Source organism: Tachysurus fulvidraco, chromosome 7, assembly GCF_022655615.1.
Source record: "Tachysurus fulvidraco isolate hzauxx_2018 chromosome 7, HZAU_PFXX_2.0, whole genome shotgun sequence".
Taxonomy (NCBI): Eukaryota; Metazoa; Chordata; class Actinopteri; order Siluriformes; family Bagridae; genus Tachysurus; species Tachysurus fulvidraco.
In genome coordinates, this window is record NC_062524.1 from 25,039,293 (window position 1) to 25,050,233 (window position 10,941).

Here is a 10,941-nt window from a genome sequence, read left to right on the forward strand (position 1 = left end):
CATTGAATTCAGTTCAAAACTCTCAATATCTGAAAACAAACCCATGATTTTATTATATCATTGACATCCAGCCAAGATTATTGAATCATTTAATTTTATTCACATCGTCCGTTCTGTAAATGGAAAAATAATCGAAGGGTCTGATTGAAGAAAGGAGAAGACAAACAAAGTAATTAAATGGGGTGTTTTTGTGTGTCTCCATCCAGACTGGCGATCAGAACAATACCTTACAGTACAAGCGTGCATTTTAAAACCTGAGCAGGTTTTTATCACCTTCTGTTGTGTGAAGATTTACTAGAATGGTGCACACCAAGAATGCCCTGATTTAGAGTGCACACTTCCTTCCAGCAGCCAGTATGTCAGGATCCCGCTCATGCAAGCAAGTAAAATACGGAAGGAAACAGCGATAGATTACGGAGAACTCGGGGAAAGCAAAGATACAAGTATATATCATGTTCTGTGTTTACTCGACTTATCGTAAATCGTACTTATTGTTACTCAGGACTTTTTCTGTTTCGTTGTACATGCTTCAGGATCAAAATCATGACTTTTCAGAAATCCGGTGAGACATCAATGTATGTCATATTACTCCATAATGACACATTTAGACAACAACAACAACAACAACAACAACAAAGAAAGAAAGATCCTTTGAAATAAGTCCAGGCTCTCAAGTTTTGGAGACAGGCAAGCATGACATCTCATTATCTTTTTGGACTGCTTTATCATTTGTAATGTTGCTCCCATTTAAAACAGTTCAGCTCAAGCCCAGGCATTTTTAGGGTCATGATTGTTTCGTTTTGAGGTTTTGTTCAAACCGACCATCGAAAATACCCTCGCTAATGAATGTTTTTTTTTTCCCATTGGTTATTGCGTTAAATCCCAGATAGTGCTATTTTCTGATTGGCTATTGTGTAGCCTCTTTTTTTGATTGTCTGTTAAGTGTCAGGCTGGACTAAGAAGTGCGGGCAGATACATTTTGGGCGCTGCGGCATATTCAATATAGGACAAATGGTCAAAAGTTTTTCAGCGTGAGAAATACGATGTGTGGCTGGAGAGCGTGATAAAAGACCGAAATGCGTGACTGTCACTCTCAATGCGTGACACTTGACAGCCCTGGAAGTCGTAGTGGAGAAATACCACCGATTTCTACATGAATAGTTTTAGATGTATTTAAACAGCTTTACATCCAAGCAAAGCTCCACCTGTCTACTGGTTCAGCTCTTGTGGCCTGCCTTTGGCAGCAGACCTCCAACCATGTTCTTACTGACGCCGTGTATCATTTCACCAGAAGATTGAAGAACCAGAGCCGGGTCGATTTAATGAAAAGAGACGCACCTTCCTTTTTTCTTTAGTTCTTTACCGTTGAAACCACCCACATTATAGTTTTTTTTTGTCTGCTGGTTTTGTTTTATAGCTCCAGTGTTTTATTATATCAAGTAAAAATCATAAATCAGGAGCTGTCATGACTAAAATCCCTCTACCTTTTCCATGTACATTCACTGAGACATTTATAACATCTGTAACATTTGTAAATTCTGTAACAAAGTGTGTCTCTCCGAATGAGAGTGTGTGTGTGTGCCCTGCGATGGGTTGGCACTCCGTCCAGGGTGTATCCTGCCTCGATGCCCGATGACGCCTGAGATAGGCACAGGCTCCCCGTGACCCGAGGTAGTTCGGATACAGCGGTAGAAAATGAGTGAGTGAGTCTCTCCGTTCACTTTCATCGGGTTGCTGACCTTACCAATATGGCGGATGCGTTGCCTAATCGTAACCTTACTGTGAGGTCATCAATACGCGCCCAAACCGGTATTACAAACATAGCGATTAACAATACGTGAAGAGAATGAAGTCGGCGAAAGAAAAGAAAAGAAAGCATTCTCGTCGAGAGTCTGCTGATGGAGACAGAAAGAAGAGAAACACCGAATCGAGCGTGGGGGTTGGTTTTTATTAAAAAAAAAAAAACACAACAACTAGCTAGCTAGCTAATGCTAATGCTAATGTAAACAACCATTCATTTCTATTGCAGTAGTTTTACAGAAAGTATAACATCAGTCCCTGACTATTTGTATATTTGTATGCATATACTGTAGGCTGTACAACGTGCAATATACATAATTTTTTTGTGATTAACTCTTTATATTTGTTTTTTATTGTAATTACTATTAAGGAGCCTAAAGAAGAGCAGCATCATGTGCAGGAGTTAAAGGAAGAACCAAGCGACATTGAGGAAGGTGGTTTGGATCTCACTGTGCCTTTTAAACCCATCAGTGATTATCTGAGCAACAGACAGGAGATGCTGGAGCAGTGCTTCAACGTCCTCGGGCAAAACAAGCTGAAAAAGATGTTGCCTGACGAGCTGAAGGTTTTCAATTCAATCCATTCAAGTTCATTTCATACGCGTCCTTCTGTTCACTTGTAAGGGTTTCACTTTGTCTTTGTCGCTGTGTTGTTTCTGTAGGGATGCACGTTCATGGAGATCAAGACGCTCTGCTGGGATCAACTGGAGCAGCTGTCCGAGAAAAATCTGCTCCAGATCCTGGAGGGTTAATCCAATTTACTTCACTTATTTTTTTTAAAGAAAGAAAATTGTTGCCTGTTTTCTAGTTACTTTTAAAAAAATACATAACAAAAAAAAAAACAAACCCTCACTGAATGACCTCTGAATAAATAATGATCAGCTTTGCTCATAGAAGCAAGCGCCTTTCTTTCTTTAAAGAGAGCGATGCAGCGGCACTTTAGTACTTGGTGTCTCCTCATCTGTTCACTCTGTGCAAACATTTCTGATACTACCGTCGTCACACGTTATCCAGTGTCATCAAGCCTCATCGCAGTCTGGGACTTTAAATCCAGGATTTATGCCAACATCTAAATGAATTATTTCAGTGTTGGATTTTGCAATTAAAATAAAGCATTGGAAAAAACAGAAAGCTCCTTCGAGATGCTTCATGTTATGGCTTATGATTAAGGGGGTTGATTCAGACAACTAGCAAAACGATCGCTGGCATTTCACTTGAATTGCAACAGATTAGCATCTGAATTACTAAGAGCTCCTTTAAAACACTAGTTTTACCCTGCAGGTCTGTTTGCTGTGGCCTTGTTCACAGCTGATGATCAAAAATGTCATTTTAGATTCTGGATCTAAACTGTGCATTTGCCTTTAATTTGATTATTGCCGTCTTGTTCTGTTTTGAAGGTAAAGAGGTGACGGCTAACTCGGAAGCTGAAGAGAAGGAGACTAACAGGACCTCAGCAGACAGTCAGTAAGTCACATGTTTGTGAATTCTCATGTGAATACACAGACATCAGTATCGACACGTCTGTCACGTAGTCGTGTTTATTTAGTGGGAGAGGGAGGGAGGGAGGGAGGGAGAGAGAAATCTAGAGAGAGGTAGACAGAATGGGAGGTAGAGAGAGGGAAGGAAGGAGGGAGAGAGGGGTGTGGATGTGTGTACATTTTGAATACATCTAAGTGTGAATATTGTCATGGTTTTGGAGCACACTAGCTTATCGACATCCATACTAAACTCCCCAAAACTTTAAATTCATTTCCATGGCGACTTTAACATAGCTGCATGACACCTTGACTGTTCAAGCAGCCGTTCTGTCAGTAAGTGTACAGGAAACAAGGCACACTGAAATGTAACAGCAAGTCCATGGAAACAGCAAGGTGTGAGGGTAGATTCCGTCATGCCTCTGACTCCAAGAACCAGGTTTGTACTGTAGGAAATAAACCTAACACGGTGACATGACTCCACTTCACTGGACTTCACTGTCCCCCTCTAGTGGACACAGCATGGAATGTTGCATGAACGCTTAAGCCGTAGAAATGCAATTACTGATTTTTAAGTTTTGTAACAGTATGTTAACGCAGTTTGAGAAAAATGTCATAATTGCACTGTTATAAGGTAGTTTTGTCAAATGTAGTGGTGTAATTGTTAAGTGGTTACATGCAGCTAATAGTACAGGGCTTTGTTTTAATCCTAAGGGTGTTTGGTTTTTGTTTTGAATGTGATCTTTAGGCAGGACAACAGTGTGGACTCCACGTCATCGATGAAAGAGAACGCTGAAGAAGACAAGCAAGGTGATGATGATGATGATGATGATGATGATGATGATGATTGAAGTAAAATATTGCAATTTAGAGTGCATACACAAGTCCATAAAGAAGTCTCTGAAGATATTTTTATGACTTTTTTTTTTTTAATTTGTGAATTTCGAATTTTTCTCCTGAAGTGAAGTCCTAGCAGTGAAGACATATGTAATGACTTTCTATAATAGCTGTAGTCGTGTTCCATGCATAAGATTCCGATAGGGATTTGGCCGAGTGCGAGTTGTGATGACGTCACGTGACACGCCTCGAACCCAAATCTGCAGAAAATTTGTTGCAATTGTGAAAAATTGCAAGAATATCACAGAGTTTGCTTGCGTTATTTTGCGTTAATTTCTGAAGTTGTGAAATCCTGGAGGAAATGATTATCATTTATTTATTTATTTATTTATTTATTTATCTATTATGTTTTTGTTAAAATTGTGTCGTGTTTTTTCTTTTGCGCACTCAGGTTTATCCGGAGAAGAGAGCGACGTCCTAAGCATAAACGCTGACATGAACGACAGTGACATCGAGGGCCACAAAGACCCCAAACCCCAAGAAGAGCAAATACCCGTTCCCATGGTGATGCCCCCTCTGTCCTCAGACCTGCCTCCAGAGGCGGACCTCGAATCGGACGAGCCGAAGCTGGAGCTTCAGGACGACATCGACAAGAGCGTCAGTGAGATTCTCGCTGTCACTGATCACAGCAGTGAGGACGCACAGATCAAGCTGCGTCCGCAGGAGGTTGCTATGGAAGCGGCGCCCGCGTCATTTCCTGTTCCTGCCGCAGCACCTTCAGCACAGCAGCTGGCACTTCTGGAGTTAGAGATGAGAGCGAGAGCCATCAAAGCTCTAATGAAGGCCAACGAGGTGAAGAAATAAACTCTGAGTTTTTTGCAGCCAAGGAACATACGCAGCCATATTGGCTTTTAATTTCTGCTTAGTTTTGTTTTCAGTCTCTGAACCTCAACAAGCTGCTGATTTAAAATGTGTCCGTTTCATGACAAAGTGTCAGTTTCATGGTTGTTGCATGTGATTTCTTACAAACATGTTTTAATATTTGAATTTAAAACACACGCTCACTTTAATATGAATGCGTCTTTAGGTGTAACAGTCTACTGTTAGTTCACACACTATGTTTACAGCTTTAGTCTTCAGCCAAAGCATGACCTTTCCCACCTGATTTTTTTATCATTTCTATATTGCTAAGTGCCACTAGAGGTCAGTGTTGTGCTGCAGTTCTCGTTCAGAATACACCAGACAGTATTAAAACCACTCACAGGTGAGACGAAGAGCGTTGATTATCTCGTTAAAGGGTTAGAGATATTAGGAAGGAAGTGAACAGTCAGTTCTAGAGCTTAATGTTTTGAAAGCAGGAGAAATGGGTGAGTGTAATGATCTGAGCCACTTTAACAAAAAACAACTTGTGATGCCTTCATGACTTGACCTGAAAATCCCACAGATGTCTCCACAGGTAAGACACAGCTGACCACATGATGTATAAAAATAAATAAATTAATTTAAAAAAAAAGCTGATTTATCGAACCAGAATGTTGTTTTTGTATAATAGATGACATTTAGTAATAGTCCAAGTGATTAGTGCGTGCTCCAAATAAACAGGTTCTATACCCCAATAGACAAGTGTGCAGAGAAGCTTAAGCTACTGAGCATAAGAAGAAAAAGGACACCAGTACTTTTACCAGTGCTCAGTGAAATGGCATGTTCAAATCTTCATTAAGTAATGCTTTAAGTGTCCACTAGAGGCGCCAATTGCCCAAAAAAAAAAAAACGTGGCAGGAAATACAAGGTCAAATGCAGGGACGCTTAAACAACTAAAAATAATAATGTCCACTAGAGGCCGCTGTTGACAAAACATTTAGGTCTGTGTACCGTGTGAAGCTGTTTTAGATGATGTGTGCGTGTGTGACAAATCTGGACCTATAAATTATATAAAAGCAAGTAAACAGCTGAAGTAAACCTACTCAAATGCAGGCTATAAATCACAGATGAACTTTCAATAATGGGGCAGAGACATCACTCACGTTTATGCCTTAATTGCACATAATTGGTGTCTCCTTTAAAGGTCATTGATGTCATGATGTCTGTAAGCTTCAGATATGTCAAACATGAACTGAGCATGTTTCCGTTAAAGGGCATGGAATAAGGACTTGTGAATCTACTAATCTGATGATGATAATGCGTTAAGTCACTTTTAATGATGTCATTGTAGGAAAGGCGTGTGGAGATGAGGAGGTGGGAAAGCTGGGTAGGTGGAAAGGTGTCACAGCTTCCCAGATCCCGTCGTCTCTCTTAGCATTCAATCGTTGTGGGTAATATTGGAATGTGACATTTGAGTAAAACGAAAAAAATTCGACTCAGAAATTCAAAGTTGACCAAAGGCTATGACAACGACATGATGCATATTCTTTAACTCCAATATGTAGATGTGAGTGCTTGTTGAGGTAAATGCAAAGAAAACCACCTCATTTGTTCTGGTTTTTCACGAACAAGACATCTTTCCTATTCTCATAAATCCAAGATTTATTATTATTATTATTTTTTTTTTATTTTGTCCTTAATTGGCTGTGGTGTTTTATTTCCGTACTCGCAAAGTGACTTTCAGCCTGCTGTAAATCACAAGCAGGTTCATCCACTCGCACAGACGGCATCTTATACTTTGCATTTTCACACAAACTGCATCAATTCATTGCATATTCATTAGAGCAGACATGCAAAATGGACCTGTTTTGCTTGTTTGTAAGACGCAGTCATCTGTAGACGCTGTTAGTTAATCAGATTGCAGGGGTTTTTGTTCTTTTTAAACATGGTGTCGTGGTCTGTTGGTGTTTTTACACACACACAACCTCAGTGCATGTGTAGAGTTGAAGGGTGAATTAATTTCTGAGCACTTTAACAAGCTTTAAATAACACAGTGCTCATGAGTGGCTAAATGAATCGATTCCCCTAGTGATAAATCACAGGCTACATCTGGGTTTCTATACACAATGAAACGTTGTCTTTCAATATGAAGCTCAACTCCTGTTAATACCAGTTATAGTTTTACTTTATTTGTAAGTATGAACTGTTTCCATCACTGTAGTAGGCAGGGACACAACAGACAAAGACGGTGGTCTTTTAAGGGTCTTACTTAAGTCACGGTATGTAAAATTATCTAAATAAAACGGTGGAGGCGGTGTCTAGTTACTACTTCTGTCTGTGAGCTAATTCTGTTAGACCTATGACTATAAAATGAAGTGTGTGTACTCGGCTGCTTGTGTACCCTGAACCTCTATTTTATTTAAGATTTTGATGCATCAATGAACTGCAATCTAATCAACCCATGTTCCTGTTTATCCAGGCCAATAAAAGAAGCCTTGAGTGACTACTCCCCTGACTTGCAGTGTTAATTAATCCACCGTAACTAACAGTCTTGTATGTCGGGTTATATGATGACGATCCTCTGACGACAGACCTGTGATTTTAAATATTATAACCTATTCTCCTTACACCTGGGCGCTTCATGCAGACACTGAGGTTGCGTAAAACAAACATTCTTGTGAGCCTGTCGTGATGGGGTGTTTTTGTCTGTTCGCAGGTTTTGTTTATATTTTTCATGGCTAGTGCTGTCTGATGTCTCTTTATTGTTCACTTTTAACTAAATATGTAGCAATGTCTTAACCTTTAAAACAAAAGCAGTCAACTCAGAAATCAATTTTTTTAAACATCTTTCATAGTCTATTTATTATTCAAATTGTTTCTAATTGCACACGATGCCATGCGAATACCTGTTGTTGCGGTGGTGGGGTTTTGGCCCTTCATATTTACTTAACGAGATGGATTTAAGTGCCGCCGCATCATTTGGTCTTTTTGCCTAAGATTCTCACACTAACATTCATGCCGCAATTATTCTTTGTTTAATTAATCTTCAACTAATTTAAACCCCATTCTAACTGTGCTCAGTTTCATCATCCCCACTGATATACGTACAGAGTAACAAACAAACAATCGGTAAAGACCCCAAGAATATTTCAGTATAAACAAATTTCATGCGCATTGACATTTTCTTTAACGAAATAACATACAGTGATTCTTTATTCATCCCAGTGGGACATTGACAAATTAAAAAGTCTTATTTATTTATTTATTTTAGTAAAATAAATAAAAATTAAGCTTATGTCTGTGTGCAAATCTGAATCTAAAAAATGTAGGAGGAATAAATGTTTATTATTAATAAGACCAATCTGTGACCCGTTTTCTTCCATGTCAGCCCACCTTCCTTGTTAAACAAGACAAAATTATAGCGTAGACATGATCCCTTTTAACAGGGGCTCTAAAATTGGCTCTGTTGATGCTGATCGTCCACGCAATGTAGCACTCAATGCAGTCGTTATAATAACACGCTAAAATAAAAGTCCCATTACTCACTCTACCATTTGCAATCAGAGCAAAATATGAGTGTGAGAGTGAGTTGGTTCCCTGATCTTACCTCTGGGCCTGTCATTTTAATTACCCAGAACAAATACCTTCAACAGTTATTCATGCTTATCTAGACAAGTAATTTACTATATTTTTTTTTCTTTTCAAACACAATTCTCATATCAGCCCTGTAAATCTGATCTCTACAACTGATCAAGCTTCTCACAAACACCAGAGGCGTGATCGAGGGACTCTTCACTCCAATATATTTCTCTATAGCGTCTGATCAGTTCACTGCTAATCCAAACCTCTCGTTAACATGTTCCCAGCGCCGTCTTTACGGCCAACGGTGGCTCAGAGTTTAAGGCTTTTGGCTACTGATCGAATCAAATCCCATGTCCAAGTTCTTTAATCCTGAAGATGTTCTTGATAACATGAGCTCATTTCTGCTCTTCAGTCAAACCTGAAGCTAAATATGCATTTAAATATCGTGTATATAAAATCACCGAAAGCTACATATCGTTCATTTGTATCCGCTGTATGACATGTCGGTGATATAAGATAAATCGAATAAAGGAGCACAAAGAAGGACTTAGCCAGAACCTTGAGTTTCCCATCAGTCACAGTTCCACAATTCAGTCTATTAAAGCTGCTCTCAATAATCAATTTATTCCCAGAAATCTTCAAAGTACTGCACAAAAAGAGAAAAGAGTCACAACAAGTAAAAGAATCAGACATTCTGACAGCTGATTCTCGCACTAGCAACCTTATTAGCATAAAACCTGAGAGAAAACAAAACGCATTCAATGCTAACGTGTGCAGTACAGGGTGAAAAGCCAGATTATCCGGAACCTTGTTAAGGTGTAAATAAAAGCCTTCTTACAAACGTGTGAGAAGAAAAGATGAAGTTTCTATATCTCGGCGGACTTCTCCCTTTTAGTTAGATATTTATTTATTTTGTTCCGTTTATTATGACTTTTAAATCCCATCTGACGATCCCAGTGGAAAACTTCTCCAGCTGGCAGTCTTTTTTTTCCTGACAGCTTTATTACATGTTTGATAACGTTGATCTACACCTCAAAGGAGTCCCAGCTTGCCGTTTTTCTCTAGGTGAGCGGGACTCGTCGGTGGATAGCTACGTTTTTAATAAGATGTCACCTGTCAAAGTTTTTTAAACTGATAGGATGATGTTGATATTGGTGTGTCTCTAATAAGAAGAAGAAGAATTGTATCTCTCAATGCTACCTTCTCATTGATGTTCCTATAGTCTGCACAATGAGAGCTGGATGACCTTTTTTTTTTTCTCCGATTTTGACTTCTCGCCATCTTGATTATTTTTGGAAGTTTACAAACATTGATGAATTAAGTTGGCTTTTATAATGTATAAAATGTGTCAGGAATAATTGCTTGTGTTTTCATTTTGCATCTGGAAGCATAGCATCTGAGAGAGGCATATAAATACAGTAAGAAGAAACTTAAAGGCAGGGTCTCCGATTTTTGAGAAATGCTTCAGAAAACTGAGTCGGGCCGAATAATAAACAAAAATCAAAACAAACGTGTAGCCAATAAGCAGAAAGGGGCGGGGCTTGTCAATATGTGCAGAGAGAGTGTTCAGTGCGCATGTGAGACATTAACAGAAAGCGGTTTTAACATTGACATGGAGGATAAAAACAAAGAAAGAAAGCGAAGAAAGACTTACGATAAGGCAAGAAGTAGGACGTGTTAATATAGGATCAGCTTTCCAGCGATGGAGAGAAACGAAGGAGCAGGAAGTTGGCCACATATTCACAGATTGAGTTTCCTGAGTCAATAACTCCCTGAGCTAAACGCTGTTACTACACAAATAACACCTCTTTTCTATCGTAGTAATGTAGAGAGGCAGCTACAACCGCGTTTTGTGTAGTAACAGCGTTTAGCTCAGGAGTTATTGACTCGGGAAACTCCGACCTGTGAATATGTGGCCGACTTTACTTAAAAGTTTTCTGTTTACCTTCTCGATAGGTGAGTAACGTTGGTTTTGCTTCGTTACACAGAACTAATATATGCCTTTGTCCTTTGCATGATTATACTTGCGTGTCATTTTGCTTGTTTGTTTATCTGCAATCGTATTGTTCTTCCCTTCAGCTATGATCAAGACACATTTGACACAAAGACGCCTTTATACGTTCTTAAAAGTTGCACCTATATCCTACAAAGCGCTAGTCATATAAGCTCACGTTAGCTATTTGGGTCACAACAGCAGTGATGATTTAAAAATAGGATCTATATTTCTGGCCAGTTAACAACTGAATAGCTTTTAATTTCCATATATGGTCTTTACCAGATCTCTGACTTTAAAGTCATTTCCATATATAGTCACACCTTCTTTGGAGCCCAAACCTTTTATACTGTAAATTAAATTTTCTGTCTAGACAGATTCTTTGTAAAATAAA

General features: G+C 39.1%; 1 protein-coding gene across 2 annotated transcripts; it reads left to right on the forward strand.

Annotated features, from left to right (window-relative positions):
* The first annotated feature begins 1,775 nt into the window (after positions 1–1,775).
* LOC113650057 (caspase activity and apoptosis inhibitor 1) lies at positions 1,776–5,111 on the forward strand. 2 transcript variants are annotated; one of them, XM_027158094.2, is made up of 6 exons: positions 1,776–1,933; positions 2,171–2,365; positions 2,462–2,546; positions 3,197–3,263; positions 4,023–4,084; positions 4,563–5,111. In XM_027158094.2, the coding sequence occupies exons 1-6, from the start codon at positions 1,847–1,849 to the stop codon at positions 4,973–4,975; spliced, it is 909 nt and encodes a 302-aa protein (XP_027013895.2). In that variant the 5' UTR covers positions 1,776–1,846; the 3' UTR covers positions 4,976–5,111. The 2 variants fall into 2 exon arrangements, with proteins under 2 accessions (XP_027013895.2, XP_027013894.2); XM_027158093.2 differs by having other exon boundaries at positions 1,778–1,939.
* The last annotated feature ends 5,830 nt before the right edge of the window (positions 5,112–10,941 follow it).